Below are 20,046 nucleotides of genomic sequence, written 5' to 3'. Positions count from 1 at the left end.
ATAAGTAGAGGCAGGCAGAGGGAGAGAGAGGAGGAAGCTGGCTCCCTGCTGAACACACACACACACACACACACACGACCGTGAAGTTCACCTTAGCCTCAAATTTCTTCGTAAATCTGCCAGTCAGCTTCAGCTAACTGGTCAAATGGTGGAAAGCCTCACTTCAGGGTTGGTTCTGGTACACCTAGACTTGAACTTGAACAAGGATTGTAGACTGCACAGGTAACTCTCCTTTCTAACCATGTAAGTAAGGCAAATAGGGCATGCCATTTGGATTTGTTACCGTAATATTTGCTTTGAAAAGCAGGTAGATACTCTAAATGTAACTGTGGCGGTGTCCCATTTTATGCTCTGTGTATGGAAATTCAGTCAACCGAGAGTATCAAGGTCTAATTTTTATTGGAGAGTAAATACTGCAAACATTGATGATGGTGAGGCACTCAATTCCATGTGTCTGAAAATGATGATATAAATATTAAAAAGTGCAAGTGTAGATTGAGAATTAGCCTTAAGAGAGGACAGTTGCTAATAATTTGGGGTAAACTGTTGTCTCCTTTGTGGGATAGGCTTCAGTGAAATTGCATCATCAGCATTAAGCAAGTCTTCAGGCCCAGAAGGTGAAGAGGAGGGACATCTTGACCTCACTCTGTTTCTGTCAGGGAGGAAGGAAGGCTTGGCAACTCTCTGGCAGAATCCTTCCAGGCAACAGCTAGGCTGGCACCCGAAGAGCTTGCTTTTACACAGACCTAATTTTTAAAACACTTATTCAGTTTTGCAGAAGTCTCATCAGGTCATAGTTGGTCATGCTGAGGAATTACGGCTCCTGCCCTTTTATGTCAAACATTTAAAATGGGTCTGCCAGAATTTTTAATAATAAATTTGTGATCGTAATGAATTTTTTCAACAACATTTCAGAATTCTTCTTGTTTCCCAGCAGTCCCTTCTGTAAAGCAGTCTCTGGCTTTGGCAAATACTGATTTTCTTATTTTGGCCATTTGGCAGTATGCCAAAAGGTGTATTTGATAAAATTGCTAGAATAAACATGAATCTCTCCATCTATCTGTCCAGTCCCCCACGAAAGAATCTCACAAAACCATAATTGTTTCTGTCATGTGCACTGTGCCATGGTCATTTCTGTTCTATTTAATATTTTTGAAAGCCACTAAATCAGTTTCTTGATGTGCAGGTAAAAAAACGTTGAGACTCCCTGTCCTCGGAGCGGGGAGGGGGGCGGTGACACCGTCCTGGAGGGGTCATTTTTGTATGTAGCATTTTATCCACAAAGGATGAGACGAGGGTTTCCTCGTTAAGTTCCTTTCCCAGAAATGTAATTTAAGATGTCAAAGGCATGTGAGGACTTCCAAACAAATGAATGAATGTCAGAGCCAAAGAATTTTCTCCAGTGGTCGTACCAGTTTAGACACCCACTCAGACAGTATGTCTGAGAATTCTGGTTGTTCTGTATCCTTCTGAACACTTTGCGTTGCCACTATTTTTCATTTTAGCTGTCATAGTGGGTAGGTAGTAGTTGTCGTGGCCATTTTATCTTTTATTTAATTTTTAATTTTTTAAAAGATTGTTTGCTTGAGAGAGGGAGCAAAAGAGAGTGAGTGAGCAGGATTGGGCGGGGGGAGAGGGAGAGAGAGAAGCAGACTCCCCGCTGAGCAGGGAGCCCCATGCAGGACTTGATCCCAGGACCCTGAGATCATGACCTGAGCCAAAGGCAGATGCTTAACCGACTGAGCCTCCCAGGCACCCCCTGTCATGGCTGTTTTAAATGAAGTCCTTCTAAAATGTCTTGGGCCTTCGAATGTCTTTAAGCAGAATGTAAACGAAATGGTCAATCTGTCGCGGATCACTAGGTTTGGGTATTTCGAATGGTCATTCCTTTTGGGGTTGATGGTATGTCCCCTCATTATAATAACCGGTCCTTTGTCAATGCTGTCATCGCGGCTCACTCTGCAGGCTTGTCTACGCCGTCACCAACAGAGGATACACTAGACTGGAAACCGTGTTTGAGTTTTTACATCCCAGGTCCTTCAAGTGCAGTACCAGGGCCGCAGGAGCTGTATGTGTACATATCTGTTGGCAGACTTCAGACACGGAAGAGTCTTGTACCCTTTCCCGGCACAGGGCCCTGTCCCAGAGTCCCTTCCTGCTCTCTGCCTTGCTTGCTGCGGACTCGGATCCTTTACTGTCGCCGGGGTCAGCCTTCCGGTGTTTGGCTGCTGACTCGGGCTCTCATCCCTGCTCTGCAGGGCCAGGGTGGGGTTGCAGGGAAAGGGAAGGGTGTGGCCCACTAGGTGGGGGGCCCGCGGGGGGGAAAAGCCAGCAGGCCCCGCTGCTGCCAGAGGAAAATGGGAATCTGCCTATCTTGTTGACGTCAGGAGGCCAGTCCTCCTGTAACTCTGCATACCATTCACTCGGGATTCCCTGAAGACATTGGACAAAAGACTGGGTCTCTTCCCAGTCTCCATTCAGGGTGAATTTCAGGGTGAATTCCAGGGTGATGTCAGGTAACGCGTACAGTCACCTCAGTTCCACGTTCTCCTTGGCACGTCTCCAGGCTTCCATGAGAAAATGGTCAAGGTGGAGGGTGCCTGGAGGAGGCGTCTGATTGAGCCTCCCCGCCCACCCAAGAACACTGTGATTTTACATTTCTGAATCTTTACATATATTTGCAGTGGATCAGTGCCTGCTCTTGATGATTCCTGACGTTTACGAATACTTTTTTAGATGTCTGCCAGGACATATGATAGAAACCCAGAGTACCCTGATTCCTTCCCTTCACGGCTCCGTGTGAACCCCTGCCCCCACAGAACAGTTAAATTAAATATGATGTAAAAATGCACCATGAATTATCTCCTATTGATTATGACTCTCTTGAGAGACCATCCAGGGTTGGTAGACTGTAATCATGAAAGTCATCTGTTTTTCATCTGTATGCAGTTCTTTCCTATCCTCTGGCTGTTTCTTTGGCGTTCTTTCATTTTTGTTTGAGTCAGGGTTGAGAACTGAATAAATTAAGGCCCAGAACTTTTATAATTTAAGGATTGAAAGGGAGTCTCACGAGGCTAATGTTCCAACATTAGTCAGTAAATAGGATAGTGGAGGTGAGTGTTTTCTGCAGCTTCGCACAGAGAACGTTCCCTTGCGTAATGGCCTAAAAGAGTGGCCTGATGTTCAGTGTGTAGTATAAGTCAAAATGTAAATAAATCTCCCACTTCCTTTTAGCTGTGAACATTTTAAGTTGGACAGTCACAAAAGATACAGTTACAAAAATCGGCTTAGACACACTCCCAAATATTTATTTATTTTAAAGGATTATTTATTTATTTGAGAGAGGGAGGGAGAGAGACAGAGAGAGAGAAAGAGAAGGAGCAGGGGGAGGGACAGAAGCAGATTCCCCACTGAGCAGGGAGCCCAATGCGGGGGCTCAATCCCGGGACCCTGGGATCATGACCTGAGTTGAAGGCAGACATTAACAGACTGAGCCACACAGGGAACCCAAGGATGTTTTTTCATGTTCTTTAACTTGTACTGAATTTTATCTAAGTCCATTAAGTTCCTATTGGATCTGGTTTCCACAATTAGCCATACGTAGCCCATCTCATTGCTGCTGTTCCCTCAAAGCAACAAGAAAGTTTTGTCATTATTGATTTTGGTCACCAGGATCTGCTTCCTCGTGTAACTTCTCTTTGGAAAGTTTGAAGTAATCCAGATAACGGATCTCCCCTCTCGGAGAGGCATTCAGGTCAGCAGCTATCTCTCCTGGCAGCTCTTCCTTCCTTTTGGTGTTTCCTTTCTCAGGGCTGTGGTGTGCGTAAAAAACATACTCCAGAAGGAAAAAGGTTTCACATTTGCTTATGCCTTCCTCCTTCCTCCTAGAAGAGCAGGGAAGGAGTGGCCCTAGAACTCAGCTCGCAAAAATCATGTTTTTTTTGCAAACTCGCTCAGTTAAGTCACAAGGGATCTGAGTAGGGGATTGACTGTATAGGGCATTTAGGAGGAAGAAATGATTGCCAACCCCACATCCCCCAAACCCCACCGCCTGCCATGAAAGTATCTGTTTTTATTGATTATAAAAGTAATACGTACTGAACATAATGAATACAAACAGTGTTTGTAAAGTAGAAGGTTCCCCATAGTCAGTGCTGTTCTTCAAGGGGTATATATGCGTGTATATTGTCAACAGGAATGGAATGGTCCTTGGCATACTGTTCTGTAGCTGCTTTTTTCCCACTGAATACCTTGCAGGATCTTCTCTACGTCAGGGTCTGCGGATCTGTCTGCAGCATTCTTAGGATGAGTCAGAGTTGATTTGCATAATCCCGCTCAGTGGACATTGTGGTCATTTCCCGTTTTCTAATATTCTAAACATACTTGGTTCCATATGTAGCCACCAGCCACCTGTGACAATTTAACTTAATTAAAGCCAAATAATGTTTAAAAATCAGTTCACAGTCAGACTTGCCACATTCCAAGTGCCCGGTAGCTGTACATGGCTAGCACCGAGGAAGAACTTCCCCAGTGTGGGGTGAAGTTATATTGGACAGTGCTGTTCTAAACTGCTGGTTTTCAGATTTTTTTTTCAAGTACATGTTTCCATTCCTTTATTCATCCGTTCAACAAATGATTCCTGAGTGCCTCCTATGTGCCAGGCGCCGTACTTGGTACATGGATGTCTCACTCAACCAAACATAAATACCTGTCCTCATAATGCTTGACTTTCTACCAGCGAAAGGTTTTGAGTGTTCACTCCCAGTAGTTACATATGTATCCTTTTATGTTGTTTAAAGATTTTATTTATTTGCCAGAGAGAGAGATGGCGAGTATTTGCCAGAGAGAGAGATGGCGAGAGAGGGACCACAAATAGGAGAAGTGGGAGAGGGAGAAGCAGGGGCTTCCCACTGAGTAGGGAGCCTGATTCGGGGCTCAATCCCAGGTCTTGGGAGCATGACCTGAGCTGAGATGCTTAAGGACTGAGCCCCCCAGACGCCCCCTCTTTTTTTTTTTTTCCTATATGTAGGCTTTTTCCTACAGTTTGAATTTGTTCTTTTATTTACATATTCATTTAGTAAGCATTTATGAAGTTCTTACTATATGCTAGTGGATGCCAGGAAATTGAACAGGTCAGGATTCCTGCTCTCAGATGAGACAGGCCAGCAAAGCATTTATTCTAATACAAGGTATTATGGAAATGCAAGAAAGGGGCGGGCATATCACGAGAGGGCTTGTTGGTGAGAATGGAAGACAGCTTTCATGACCACCTCTTTGCTGAGTTACTGCACTCTGTTTTGGGACTTAATGGAATCACATATTTCTCCAACAGATACCATGTTTCTCCATGGTATTTTCTTTTGAAAAATATAAAATTCTAAATCATCAGTTTAAGGATATTAAACCGCTGTTGACTGTCTTTATGTTAAATGCTTACCTTTCGATGTTTAAACTTAGATCTTAGGGTTGGAAGGGCTCTGTATAGGACAGAAACAAAGTCCAAATAATTTTGTAGCTCCTCTTTGAGAAGGGGAAACAAATTCATCCCCAGAGATGTGTGTTGATTCATGCCTTCCTTTAATACATATTTACAAAATATCCTCTATGCAGAAAAAAAGCATTTAATTCCAAAATAAATTTCTCACATGGGCATTTAATTTGGGAATTCTGAAGACTATAATGGATAGTATTATTTAGAGTAAATTTAAAATGAAAGAATTGATCATGTGTTGTTTATTCCCTCTCTTTTAGGGCAAGTTAAAGTGTTCAGAGCTCTTTATACGTTTGAACCCAGAACTGTAAGTATTCAATCTTTAACCTCAAAATTGGCATAAAAACTTAAGGTGATTTTTTTTTTAGATACTTCCTCTGGCCTAAATGGCCTGTCTTTTCTCTGATAGCCGTAAATGATTCACAGGAATGGATGGTCAGTCACTTCCCAGGTGGTCCAGAGATGTGAGAGCTAAGTCCCTTGGGTTGACCTGAAAGTGTTCCCCACCTTGAGGTCATGAGTCCATCCTATTTTGCCTTTTCCCCTAGGGTGACATCAGTCACTTTAAAAATCACCAAGTGACCCACATATAAAGCACATGACCTTGTCTTAGTCATCCTTCCTATGAATCTCAACGCTGACCTTCCTCTTCTTCCTATTGACCCTCTACCTCAGCCCACCTCATAATGGCACCTTTAACCAACTATCTAGAACAATTTTTTCTGTTTTTGCTCTTCTGGTGTTCATCCATCCATCCACCCATCCATTCTTGGTTTAGTGAGCACTTACTATGTGCCATTCCCTGGCCCAGGCCTTGGGGACAGTGCCACGTCAACAGAAAGGGTGGCCCCATGAAGCTCCCCTTCCAGTGGGGGGAGACAGACAGTTAGCAGACAAATGAACATGGCTGTCAAGACCTGATCAGTGCAACGAAGAAAAATACAGAGGGTACGGGGCCAAAAGTTTCATGGAGAAAAGAGTTCTTTTCAGCAGGGTGTTCGGGGATGAGCTTTCTATAAAGGTGACATCCTCGTGGAGACCTGAGGGAAGTGAGAGAGCCATGGGAACAGCAAGTCTTTGGTGGGTTCTAGAAACAACAGGGAGGACAGCAGCTTAGAAAGTTGCGCATAAAGAAGAGGGAGGTAGGAGATGGGTTCAGAGAGCCTGGGAGGAGAGGGAGGGCAGATCGCGTAGGGGCTTCGTTGGGGAGGATGGATGGTTTTGGGTCCAGGGTTGATCAGACAAGATTTAGAAGAGCCACTCTCCTGCGGTGTGGGAAACCATCCCGCAGAGTGAGAGTGGGAGCAGAAGGTCCAGATGGTTAGGAGGCAGAGGAGAGAGACTGAGCAAGGAAACCCACCCTCTCTACTTCCCCGTCCTACTCACTAGCGATGGGAGCCTTCGTGCTGGGGGTAGCTAGCTTGCCGCTGGCTTTGTCTGGTTTTGCCCTGAACCCTGACCTCCCCAGAGCCGAGCATCTCAGAAGGTAACACAGAACCAGACGGTGCCAAGCGTTGGCTCATTGCCATCAGGAGGCAGCCGGCCCTCAAATTCCAGATCTCTGTGGCCATCTGTGTCCTCATCAGCCATGCTGCAGAATTTGGCTGTGAGCAGGGAATGAGATCGATGTTTGAAGTAGGGAGTAGTACACTAATACGGGATGCGCTCGTGCTCCGATGAATCCTCCCAAGACTTAATAAACAAAGTGTTCCTGGACCAAGAAAGGGGTGGGGTGGGTAGAGGTAGATCTTAGGTTTTCATTTTTATTACCGGGATGTTCCAGTGGCATCTGGCCTGTGTTGGAGGAGGCGGTAACCAACGGGCCGCATGTCAGCTGGCTACAGCTACAGAGCAAAGTCCTGCAGGCTCTGTAGCTTAACCGACAAAAATTTTTCTTAGAGGTTTGGAAGCAAAGAGTCACATGGAGGTGTGGACAGGGTTGGTTTTTTCCAGAGCCTCTCTCTGTGGCTTGTAGATGACTGTGTTCTCCTGGTGTCCCCAAGTGGGTCATTTTTCCTCTATGCTTGTCAGTTTCCCAGTCTGCTCTTAAAAGGGCACCAGTCCTATATGGGTTAGGGTTCACTTGAATGACCTAATACTAATTTAATTACCTCTTTAAAGAATCGGTCTCTAAATACTCTCAACATCCTGAGGTATTAAGGGTTAGAACTTCACCATACGAATTGGGTGGGGTGGGATACACAGAAAGGTAAGGAAGTTTGAGCCCCAGAAGTTGTTGTCTTTGTATTTGTCCCTTGCTCACAGGAAGGCTATCGTTTCCTGCATCTGGTTGTCCTGATCGATGGTTTCCTAGGTTGCAAGCCCCCTGAGGCTGATGGAAGTGGGGTCTGGGGCGTGCGCATCAGCTGCCCTCGTGGGCTGGTCAGTGAATAAATACTAGATCATTCTCTAAAGCCTCCCTCACTCTAGGAAGGGACCTGCATATGCTCAGTTTGAGACCAGACATGAGTCCTGACTCTCCCCCCCAATATCCTGTTGGTCATCACCTTTGTCCTTTGTCGCTGACCTCCTCCTCCTTTGGTTCTCTTGTGCTTTTTCTTGCTTCTGGCTCAAGGACTCCAGCTTCTCTCCATTCCATCCACATTCTTCTTCCTGATTGATTTTCCTAAAATGTAGCTTTTCTTCCATTATCTGCTTCACCTCTTTATTTGACTTCGGATAGAGTCTCCTAGACTCCAGCGTGTTTCTAGCCCCGCAGTCCTCTGCTCCTTTCCCTTCTTAGACCATTCTAGCCTGGATTTGATGCACAGCAGAACCCATCTCTGAACCCTTTCTAGACTTATAGTATTGCCCCTCTCTAGGCTCTAATAACATACTTCCTTTTCTATAAAGACTCTCTGAGTAACCCAGCCAAGAGCGGGTTGCCTTTTACACTTGGCATTTCTGTCCAGCTCCCCATAACACGTGTCTGGGTCGGGGCAGAACACAGGGCTGTTCAGAGCTGGCCGCAGGTTTTAGGACCCACTCTGCCTCTTTAGCATCTGTGTGACCTGGGAAATTTGGGAATTCCCTACCTTTGTACCCCGGCGTGCTCCTCTGTCAAGTGAGAATAATAATAATCTCACGGGGTTTTAATGCAAAGTAGGTGAGATTAATGTGTGAAGCTGCTATTACGGTTAGGAGGGGTCATGGGTGCTGTCTTTATAGACATTTAGCTAATAGTTTTGGTGGCTTGACATACTGATTATTTTAATTCACCTCCAGTTCTGCTGCAGGATGGAATTCTCTACAACTTTTTTTTTTTTTTTTTTTAAATCTTTGTTATTGGGGCTCCCGCATGGGTTCAGTTGGTTATGCATCTGCCTTTGGCTCAGGGCATGATCCCAGGGTCTTGGGATGGAGCCCCACGACTAGCCCCCTGCGCAGTGGGGGAGTCTGCTTTTCTCTCTCTCTCCCTCTGCCCTCCCCTCCTGTTCTTGCTCGCACTCTCTGTTTCTGTCTCTCAAATAAATAAATAAAATCTTAAAAAAAAATCTTTGTTATTATTGAATGTGCAGAAGGAAAAAGGTATTTAATTCACTAGGATTTTTGAAGAGTCCATATTTAAATTTTTTTTTTTTTTTTTTTTTTTAATATCCCTGGTCCCAGGGATCCTGAGCTGTGGTGCAGGCGCTAATCCATCCGGGATGTACTGTGTGCTCAGTAATTAGTATCCTGCGCCTGCTGCCCCCACAGTCTGCCGTTTCCCACCTCCCCTCGATGCAGATGTTAAAGGGGAGGTGGCTGGTTGGGCAAGGAGCCTCTAGCTCCCGGCCTTCCTTGCGGCTTAAGTGCCTGTGCTGACCAGTTACTCGATGTTCTGAATGTCATCCCAGTGCTAGTTTAGTTTTACATTCTTTTTCTGAGTAAGGAGTTCTGTTGGACGATGCGGGAAGCTCAGTTTGTTTCTCTCTCCCGTCTCCCCCAGTAGCCACCCCTGGCAGGATGGATGCGGACCTGGCCTCCTCAGAGTCACTGGGACCAGGCAAGATGCAAGGGCTGAGCTGGCTTCTTTGGGACACTTGCTGACAAGTGCGGCACCCCGGGAAGGCCTACATCAAGCTTTTAACTGCTCTTCTCTCATCAGGGAATAGGGCTGGCAGTGCCAGCTTCAGTCTCGGCAATCTATGGGACAGCAAAAACACTGGGCAGTTTGTCACTTCTGGTTCTTCCTGCCAACCCATTTCTGTTCAGTCTTGCTTGAAGGCAAGGGAGTCCTGGCGCCACCCATACATGTTTGGTTCTTCGTTCTTGCTCAACCCCCCGTCCAATAAAGTCTCATACAGAGATCTGGCTGGACTGGATAGACCAGTGTCAAGATGCACCAGGAGAAAGGGAACAGCATTTTCTGTGTGTTGGTGGTGTATTGGGAAAAGGGAAAGCAGCAGGACCCTGCTCTGTCGTGTCCCATTTTCTGGGCTTCACTAGGTTTATCACACTCAGCGGAGAGGCAGGAACCCTAGAATGGGGACTGCAAAAGCTGAAGCAGGAGCCCAGCCCCGCCACTCACTCACTGTGTGGTTTGTGGCAAGTTCTTCAACACCCCTCTGAGCCTGGTTATGAAATGGAGATGATACCCGTATTTCAGCCCTGACCTAATTAATGGGTCATCATTAGGATTAAACGAGGTTAAGCATGCTTTGCAAGTGTAAGGGGATGCTGTTGGTTCTGTTGTACTGCATCATGAAGGGATGGGAGTAGCGGCAAACCACAGATGCTTTCCGTGGCCACCACCTTTTAACCTGGTCTTGATACCGAGATGACCAGTAATGGCTATACATGACCCTCCCGTAAGAGAGAAAGCATAGGTGCTGGTGAAGATCCCAGACTCTAACTGTTGTGGTTCAAGTCTAGTGTCTACCATATACTTGCTCTATGGCCTTGGATAAGCTTCTCATCTACAGGGTGATGATAAGAGTAACACCCACCTCATGCCGTTGCTGGTGAGGATTAATGTGTTCATATTTGCCAGGCTAGTGCCTGGCACTTTGTAGTCCTATAAAGTGGTAAATAAAAATATCCAGAGAAAATTTGATTTGTAAAAATATTTTTATCAGTTCTTGGGCTTCCAGGTAGACACACCTGAAAAGTTTCATAAGGATGTTATAGTCTCTAAAATTTTTCATAAAATATATTTTTTCATAAACCAACCAAACGAATGCCTTGGGAATTACATGTCACCAAGAACATATGAGACAGGAATGAGAATATATATTAGCAAGTTTGTACTCATCGCTCTAACATCCCAGTGGCCAACAATTTGCTTGTCCTGATACCTTGTGGTTCTTCAAGGAGAGGGGAAAAGAGGAATATGGTTGAAAACCAAAGAACAATCTAGAAATAAAGTGCTTGCTTGATTGTGTCACTGTTTCCCCATTTCTTCTCCGTGAGTATAATGCCAGGAATTTAAAAGTAGACCCTCATCAAATCATTTAAGTGCCCTACAGGCAGTTTCTTAATGGAAAGTGTGAATATTGTAGGTAAAATCTATTTAAGTTCTAAAATCATGATAATGACCTTATTGTCTATACAGCTAGTAATAGTGTGAAGAATTCGGTGGCTAGGTTAGGAAAAACCGCCCCTGGTTCCTTTGGAAGAAGCTGTTTTATGGGCAGTAGCACTGTCGGTCTGGGAGCTACTGATTAAAAAGAAAATAAACTGTCCACTCTCCTTTCTTAGTATTGAAATATAGTGAGACCTTTTTCTCCCCTGACTGAAATCGACGGCAGTTGTCATCCCCTCAGCTGAAAAAAAAGTCTCACCTAATAGGTGGCTTGTGGCAGGCAATAGTGTTTGAACAAAAGCCATTATTTTAAAAACCAAAGCAGCACTGAGAAGTATCGAAATGACAGTGCCGAGTGACATTTTCCAAATGATGCGTTTTACCAAACGGCAAAGGATGAGAATTACTTAGAAGACAATAAGAACTGTAACTGTTCTGGGTTTTTTATTGCCTCTAAATTTATTTTATTTTTTATTGCCATTTGAAAAATTGAGGTAAAAATTCACATAACATAAAATTCACCGTTTTGAAGGGAACAGTTCAATGTTATTTAGTAAATTTACGGTGTTGTACAACCCCCACCTCTATCCAGTTCCCAAACATTTTCATCCTCCTGAAAGAAAATCCTATAGCCATTAAGCACTTATGGTCCATTGTTGTGGGTTTTTTGTTTTGTTTTGTTTTTTGTTTTGTTTTAATGAGAAGGTCTCATCACAGGGTTTTTTGTGTGTGTGTGCTTTTTTGAACCTGTTTATTCGGTTCCTTTTCAGAACACACCTTTTTGGTTCAAGGGTGAATGAACTTACTACCTGTTGAAATTTAGGCAAACTTGACTTGCGGTTTTAAAAGGAGGCCAACACTATAAGTAGATCTTTAACTTCTGTGAAAGCCCCTTGCTAGACATAAGTGGCAAGGTTAGGTCTTGGAGAGGGACGGGCTAAGATGTGCTTTAAATGACTCCAAGACCAGAAATATCTCTTAAAGATGTTGCACTCTTTTGAAACTCCGGGAAACTGAGTCCCTCCAGAAAAACGCCAGGCTTGCACATGTATTCTGTTTTCCTTCCTTCTTTACATTCTCCTCATTCTCTCCTCCTAACCCGTATTGTCATCTCAAGGAGACAAGTCAAAGGGTGTTGAAATTGCCAGTGAAGGTGGACCCTCCTATTACAGGGATGGCGAGTGGGTCCAGCTGGGGTGCTGGGTGGGCATTGTGAACCCTTTACGGCCTCACTGGGAGTGATCCAGTTTACAGCAGGGAAATACTTAAAAAAAAAGTAGTACGTTTCCCTAGTCACTTTCTTTATCTATCATACATTGGTAGTCTGTTGATCATAAATCATTAGAACATGATAGGAAAGGATTAGGGGACTTTACTTTTTTTTGCCCTAAATGTCTATTTCTAATAATCTTACAAATCTATGTCATTGAGTCAACATAGGCTCAGTTAATTTTGCATAGCTTGTGCTGTGTGTTAAGTCTGGATTCAGTGAATGCAACAAATACTTCAGGAGGTACCTTTTAAAGGAACTAGGCAGGGCGCCTGGATGGTTCAGTGGGTTAAGCATCTGCCTTCGGCCCAGGTCATGATCTCAGGGTCATGGGAGCGAGTCCCACATCAGGCTCCCTACTCAGCAGGAAGTCTGTTTCTCCTTCTGTCTCTGTTCTTCTCACTACTCATTTTCTCTCTCTCAAATAAATAAATAAAATCTTTAAAAAAATAAAGGAACTCAGCAATTTTTTAGTATCATTAATTACCATTTGGTAATTTTTATATTTGAATGCATAATGTGCCTGAGTATTTATGTATGTGGTTGGTTTCAGCATGGTGTAGCTGATCTAGTCTTCATTCATATTCAGGAGGAGATAGTTATAATAATACAGATCAGCTTAGAAACTAAATAAATTAGTAGCTCAGAGTCATATTTGCCACCGTGGTCTGTAACAGAGAGGAGATAAACAAATGGAAAAATCAGTCGATGAAATTATTTGTTTGAGTTTTATTTGTATGGAACAGTAACTATGATCAGAACTATCAAAGCCTGTTTAAAAAATATTTTTCCAACCCAAATTATGAAAGTAACACAAGCTCATGATAGAAAATTTGGAAAAATTTTTCTACATATTTCATATTTCATACATAATTGTGATCTTATCCTACATCAAATTCTGTGCTCCACATTCTTCATTCAACATGACAGCGTGACTATTTCCCAGTATCTGAAACTTGATCCTAATAGGCAAGATCCTATATACTTACAGAGTCATGCTGGTAAGCGTTAATTTCGTGATAGAAAAAAGATGCTTATTAAAGCACGTGGCTGTATTCAGAGCATTTGCAGGACGAGCTGGAGTGCCCGTCGTCTGTGTGGTCAGCTAAGCCCGGAGAGCTGCCTACGGTCTGGACTGACCGAGTTACTGCTTCCTGTTTTCCCCACTCTTTAGCCTTATTAATGGTTGAATTGCATATTAACTATTCTTATATAGGAAATGTTCATTCTCTCTGAGCATGAAAAGATAGGATAATTGTTTTCTCAAAATAAGCAGGTAGCAGATGTTGATCTGAAAGTGTATTTAAGGGGCGCCTGGGTGGCTCAGTGGGTTAAAGCCTTTGCCTTCAGCTCAGGTCATGATCCCAGGGTCCTGGGATGGAGCCCCATATCGGGCTCTCTGCTTGGCGGGGTGCCTGCCCCGCCCACCGCCTCTCTGCCTGTTTGTGATCTCTGTCTGTCAAATAAATAAATACAATCTTAAAAAAAAAAAAAAAGAAAGTATATTTAAGAATTGAACCTAATCCCTTAGACAAGAGCCAAGCTCCTGGCTATTTTGCCTGGTTTTAAATTCTAGACGTTTATCCTCTTACGAAAAAATGTGTATCACCTTTTAGACTTTTTATGAGAAAAGTTTTATTAATATTTTATTTTGATAGAAAATGCTTTGCTTTCATTGTTAAAGAATGTAAGATGTGTGCATAGGGGGAAATCTTCTATGTCATGTATGCAATTCTTTGAAGTTCATCACAGGAAAAATTCAGCTTTCTATACATATGTTAGTTTGTCAGTGATGTTTCGTTAAGTGGTCTGTGTGCAGATTGAAGTATCTAAAACCACATTGTCTGTAAGGTACTTTAATATTTGAAATTCGTGTAATTATTAGCATTGTCATTATATTCTAATTCATGAAAAATCACATGAAGTCAAACTGTGTATATTTTTTTTTCTTTCAGCCAGATGAGTTGTACTTTGAGGAAGGTGATATTATCTACATTACTGACATGGTAAGCCCAGCTAATATTTTGTAATACTACATATGAACTAAATATACATAAGGCTGTTTTGTGTAGGTGTAATATTGTACAGTGTTTAAATGTTTATTTGTATAGAAATGCGTATACCTGGGTTTGTTCATTTTAGCACAATTTGTAATAATAGCTTAAAATTAGAGGTAGCCCTTATGTCCACCTGTAGGAAGATAGTTGAATAAGCTTTGATATATCCACAGAGTTTTATGCATTTATAAAAAAGAATGAGCAATATCTCCAAATGCTATTATAGAGTAATTTAAGTGAAAAAAACTCAAGGTAAAAAAGAAAAAATGTGAACAGTATGCCTTATTTACCTGAGAGGTGATATGTGTAACTGTTTTCTTCAGTTTAAAACAAAAGGTCAAAGGAAGAATCATCGAGTAAAATAAAAAAAAAAAATAGTTTCTTCTATGTGAGGGAAGGCAGATAGGGTAAAGGAAACATGGGATATAGCCTTTAAAAAAAAAAAAATCACACCTTGTTTTGGAGATCTGACTTTGGAGTCATATAAACTTTTGCATAGTTACGAAATGAAATGGTAAAAAAGCAGTCCTTGAAATTTAAAAACAGAATGAATCAAATTAAGTTAGTTACACCCTGGGGAATTGGCACAACCACACAGAAAGGAACTGTTCCGAGTGAACTTAAAACCCAGCAGTTCAAGGGAACATCTCCAGTAGAATGAACATGAAGGACAAAAGGACTGGCAGGAGGAATGACTATACCCTGGTTTCAGTCATGGTCCTGTAGCAGAAGCATTGGCGTTTCTGTGCCGAGATTGCTGCATTGTATTGTGGTTAAGAGTAAATGAGTCATTAGGTCAGTGATACTGACACGGGGATTTTCAGCCGGCAGGAAAAGGTATACAGATGTAAGATCAAGGAGGTTAAATGAAAACGCCATAGCTCTGCACCTGTATGGCAAGTACGTTGTACTTCATCTACAATAAAATAAAAATAGGTCCTGCCCTGTCCTTTGTAAAGGCCTAGAAAAAAAAAATGACCAGCCTAATCATATTATGTTATTTTGCCTTCAAAGGAACAAGGCTCTGTTGAGAAATACCTGTGACCAGGTTGGGGGCAGCCGAGACATAATATCATCTGAAAACACTTGTTATTAGAATGCAGGGAAGCTGGGGTGCCTGGGTGGCTCAGACGGTTAAGAGGCTACCTTCGGCTCAGGTCATGATCCCGGGGTCCTGGGATCGAGCCCCACATTGGACTCCCTGCTCGGTGGGATTTTTCTCCCTCTCTTTCTGCCTGCCGCTCTGCCTACTTGTACGTGTGCTCTCTCGCTCTCTCTCTGGTCAAATAAATAAAATCTTAAAAATATAAAATTCAATTAAATTAAAAAAAGAAAGTAGGAAAGCCTCCAAAACAAGGGTCACAGTTGAAGGACAGGAATGAAGTTGAAGAGGCTGCCACTAGTCAAAGATAGGACAATTCGAGCAGTTAAATAGGGCAACAATCCCCTAGAATTGAAGCACATTTACTGTGTTTAAATCCAGGAGCTGTCAATATACTTCCAAACCCAAGCATCCTTCTTCACCCTGAGCAGACGCTAGGGAACCAATGTTTTATTCCGTTCAGTTAGGGAAAATCATGAGCATTGATTCTGCCTTTTCTCTATGAACTTCATCTCTGGGTAACCTGAGACTTGATGAGGGAAAATTGTTCTTTAAAGAGATACTCTGATTGTTTAAGTGAGAAAGGAGTGATAGAATGTTACCATTTTGCAGCTCCCAGGAAATTATGGACCCAGCTGGTGCTCTTCAGTGGCTAACTAACCTTACAAAAGGAGAGACCACAAGACATTATGTGTCTGTTGATGGAAGAAATCGATACTACCTATAAAATAGTCCTGCCCAGAAAACTGAATCTGAATCTAATTAAGCCTCTAGAACTAACAACCAATTTATAGGCAATAGGGGGAAGAAAGGAACACATTTTTGGTAAGACAGAGAGGGAACAGGCAAAATCCAGACTGTTTGAAACTCAGCGGACCAAATAAACTGGTTCCTTCAACAAGTATATAATCAAGGAGTGAAGAAAAGAAAAAAAAAAAGAAGAAGAAGAAACCTATATACTAAAAGAGACCAAAGAGACAAATCAATCCATCATATTGTATGGCCCTTACTTGAATTCTAAATTGTGGGACAACTGGAAGAGTTGAATATTGATCTAGATATTTGATGATATTAAGGAATTATTGAAATAAATTTTAAGCGATGATAATGGTTTTATGTCTTCGGAAAAAAATCATCTTTCAGAAATACATACTGAAATACGTACAGATGAGCTAATACAATGTCTGCCATTTATTTCAAAATATTCCGAAGGGGAGGGAGGTTGTGGGTTCGATATAGGGTTTATGTAGGTCCATTATCCTGTTCTTCCTACCTTTTATAGGTCTGAATTTTTCTAAAATAAAGTTTCCTTCCAAATGAAACTAAAATAAAGATATGTTTAGAAAAAAAAAATCTTCCAGCTACAAGAAATTAGACTCTGGACAAAAAAATTCTATGGGTAGTTTAGCTATAATTGTTTTCTTCCCTTTCCCATGATCTCTGATGTGTGTGGTTGTTGAGGCTCTGTGATGAAGTGTATTGTGTGTGTCGCAGGCCGATGGGGGTACATTTGTACTTTAATGAGAGCGGGAACAGGCATCCGTAACTAGGGGGTGAGGAAACTTGATGTGACCGGGGCCAATGGACATTCTGTAGGGCAGGGCAGACCATGAGCCAGATGGTTTTTTTATTTTTTTGTTTTTTTGGTTTGGTTTTTGTTTGTTTGTTTTAAAGATTTTATTTACTTATTTAATAGAGAGAGAGAATGAGTGGGGGGGGGGTGCGGAGAGGGAGAGGGAAAAGCAGACTTCCTGCTGAACAAGGAGCCTGATACGGGGCTTGATCCCAGGACCCTGGGATTATGGCCAGAGCAGAAGGCAGATGCTTAACTGACTGAGCCACCCAAGTGCCCCAAGCCAGATGGTTTTAAAAGTGATTGAATATAAATTTGGTGCCACTTAATCTAACTCTTCTTTCACTAGAGTGATACCAATTGGTGGAAAGGCACGTCCAAAGGCAGGACTGGACTCATCCCAAGCAACTACGGTAAGCTTGGCTGGGTTGGTTATTACTTTGTTTCTACTCTGTGGACTTTCAGTGTTGCAGTTCCTGAAGCCTTTCTGCTTGCTGCCCTAGCCGAGACTCAGTGGAGTCATTGCCAGGATAGGACATTGTGTACTCCATGAAGCTCTCCTTAATAAAAGGGGGAATGGGCACTGGAGGCACTTGAACTTGACTCTGGCTTAAGAAAATGCATTGTCGCACTCTCAGTAGAACCCCAGGTTTCCAAGGAAATGCTTATGGCTTTCCTTTATCTAGTTCTTAGCATGTTGTTTTTTGTTTTTCTTTTTTCCTTTTTCCTTTGCTGTTAAACCGAATCTCAGGTGTTTTCTTAGCCTAGCCTTTTCTCTGGTGACGGAGTGACCTTGCCTTGTTCATTCACGTCTGAGGCAGTTGTGTTCACTGGGTGGGTGTCCAGGCAGTGTCAGGAGCTTGGGGAGTGAGAGGCGGCCTCCGCCTTGAAGCCACTATCAGTTGGAAGAGGGGCAAACAAAGTACTTCTGCAGAAAATGGCAAAGTAGAGTAAAGAGAGCACGGGATGGGTAAACAGGGTTTAATCCTTTTTCTTCCACTTCTTAATAACAAGGGGCTTTAGCCAAGGCCCTTCTCCACTGTCCCTGGGACTGTTTCCCCACCGTGTTGTGAGAGGTTTGATTTCAGTCACTTCCAAGATTCCTTTTGACTTCAGCGCGGGATGAGTCTCAGGACCACTGGGACTGGTGTCAGGCCGAGTTCCAAGCACTGGCACAGGACTTAGAAAATTTCAAGGAAGAGACTGTTGCAAAGTCCGTGGGGAGCGAAGAGGGCGAGGGGCCCCACGGAGGGGTGGGGAGGGCCCCACGGAGGGGCCCCGCTTGCCCTGGTCTAAAGGTGATACCATTCCGGGTTAAAAAAAGACTCGAAACATTTCTACTCTCCTCCAACCTTTGCACTCCATTTCCAGCGAGTCACAGACAGTGAGCATGTAAAATGCTCCCCCGTGTTGCTTTGCACCCTCCAGTAGCCAAGGGCATGTCCCATTTTAGCTCTTTATGGCGGGAGGGTGCGGGTCTGATGTCCGCTTTGGACCGCAGTCTGCGTGTGGTCACTCCCGCTGATCGTGGGACAGCAGAGAACTCTACACCTTCCTCAGAGGCAGGTAGGGACGCTGCTCGCCCTTTGTGAGTTCGGGAAGCGAACTCTTTCCCCCTCATGCGTGCCCCCCCACGTGCACACACACAAGGGAAACAATTATTTTCGACCGTCTTCGAAGTCGGGTCTTTTTACAGAATGTACAAATGAACATCGAATGGTTTCCTTCGCATTTCTGTGACTCCGTTGAGGACAGACTTGGGTGTGCCGGTATGCAGGCTGTGATCTGCTTGTTTTTGCTTATCCTTGCAGTTCATTACCGCAGGTGGCTTTGTTTATATGCCAGCTCCTGGCCATGGTGTTGCCTTACTGCTCAGTTTGGTTTCATTTGTAATTCAGCTTCTTTTAAAGCAGGAAGCATCCGTTTGATTTTCTGCTCTTCTTTTTTAAAAAATCCGCACCCAAAGGGCTGCCATGTGGTGAAAGGGCCTGGCACTTGGGGTGACGGGGGGCTGCAAAGTGGCTTTAGTGAGTCATGAGTCATCGGGGTGGCACTCTCAATGTTGCCTTTGCTCTTTCTGTTTTCAATCTAGTGGCTGAGCAGGCAGAATCCATTGACAATCCATTGCATGAAGCTGCAAAAAGAGGTAGGTGTGATTGTTTTTGATTGAGATACGCAGTAGAGCAAAACACAGATTTTAATTCTATCGTCTGATGACTTCTGACTTGTTGCCAACACCCAGAGCAAGATCTAGAACACTTGTGTCATCCTAAAATGCTCCCATTCCAGTTAAACCCCCATGTTCTCCAGAGGCGAGCGAGTTCTGCCTTCTAGTACCCTTGAGAGAGAAAACGTGATTGGTTTTTTTTTGTTTCCTTAAGTAAGCCCTACACCCCCGTGTGGGGCTCGAACTCACAACCCCAAGATCAAGCATCACATTCTCTACCAACTGAACTGGCGGGGTGCCTCTGTGATTTTAATTTTTAAAATGTCAGCCACCAAGCACTTTTGAGTCCTTTATTTAGTCTGTGCTCAGAGTGGCAGGTAGAAAGGCATCGCCTGTGACTCCCAGAGCCCAGAGTCTGGCCGGGGGTGCCGTGTGTGTAACAGATCATCACAAGATGATGTCAGAAGACAAGCAGTTGAAGTATGTTTAAGTTAAGCAGGTTATAGAGGCCACAGTGAGTAACCTGAGGGCAGGAGGGTGGAGACTTCTTGTGGGCGTTAGCATTTAGGAGAGTGTTGTGGTGCCAGTGTGTGGGCTGAGGTTGAGGTTGGGGAGGGAGGGAGCAACAGGGATGGGCCTTGGTCCCATGCATCTGTGCTTTCCTCCTCCCAACCCTGAGATACTCGGCAATGCCTGGAGACATTTTGACTGTAGACTTGGGGATGCTCCTCGCACCTTTTGGGTAGTAGATGCTGGGGACATTGTCGAACTTGCTACGGGGTACCAGTTAGCCTCACAGCAAGGAATTCTGCAGCCCCGCCATCGATAGGGCTGTTGTTGAGAAACCCTGCCATAGACAAGGGGAGTTGTTAGTAAGTCCTCA

At 43.6% G+C, this 20,046-nt stretch overlaps 1 protein-coding gene across 1 annotated transcript in view; it reads left to right on the top strand.

The window, feature by feature from the left end:
* OSTF1 (osteoclast stimulating factor 1) overlaps positions 1-20,046 on the top strand; it is a 52,543-nt gene that overhangs the window by 17,820 nt on the left and 14,677 nt on the right. The window contains exons 2-5 of the mRNA XM_044265872.1: positions 5,752-5,798; positions 14,220-14,270; positions 17,346-17,409; positions 19,089-19,142. Coding sequence (XP_044121807.1) covers positions 5,752-5,798; positions 14,220-14,270; positions 17,346-17,409; positions 19,089-19,142 — 216 coding nt within the window. The remainder of the gene's footprint in view (positions 1-5,751; positions 5,799-14,219; positions 14,271-17,345; positions 17,410-19,088; positions 19,143-20,046) is intronic.

Source organism: Neovison vison, chromosome 9, assembly GCF_020171115.1.
Source record: "Neovison vison isolate M4711 chromosome 9, ASM_NN_V1, whole genome shotgun sequence".
NCBI classification, from domain to species: domain Eukaryota; kingdom Metazoa; phylum Chordata; class Mammalia; order Carnivora; family Mustelidae; genus Neogale; species Neogale vison.
The sequence above is the reverse complement of the archived record's forward strand: the minus strand, read 5'-3'. Positions and strand labels throughout refer to the sequence as shown.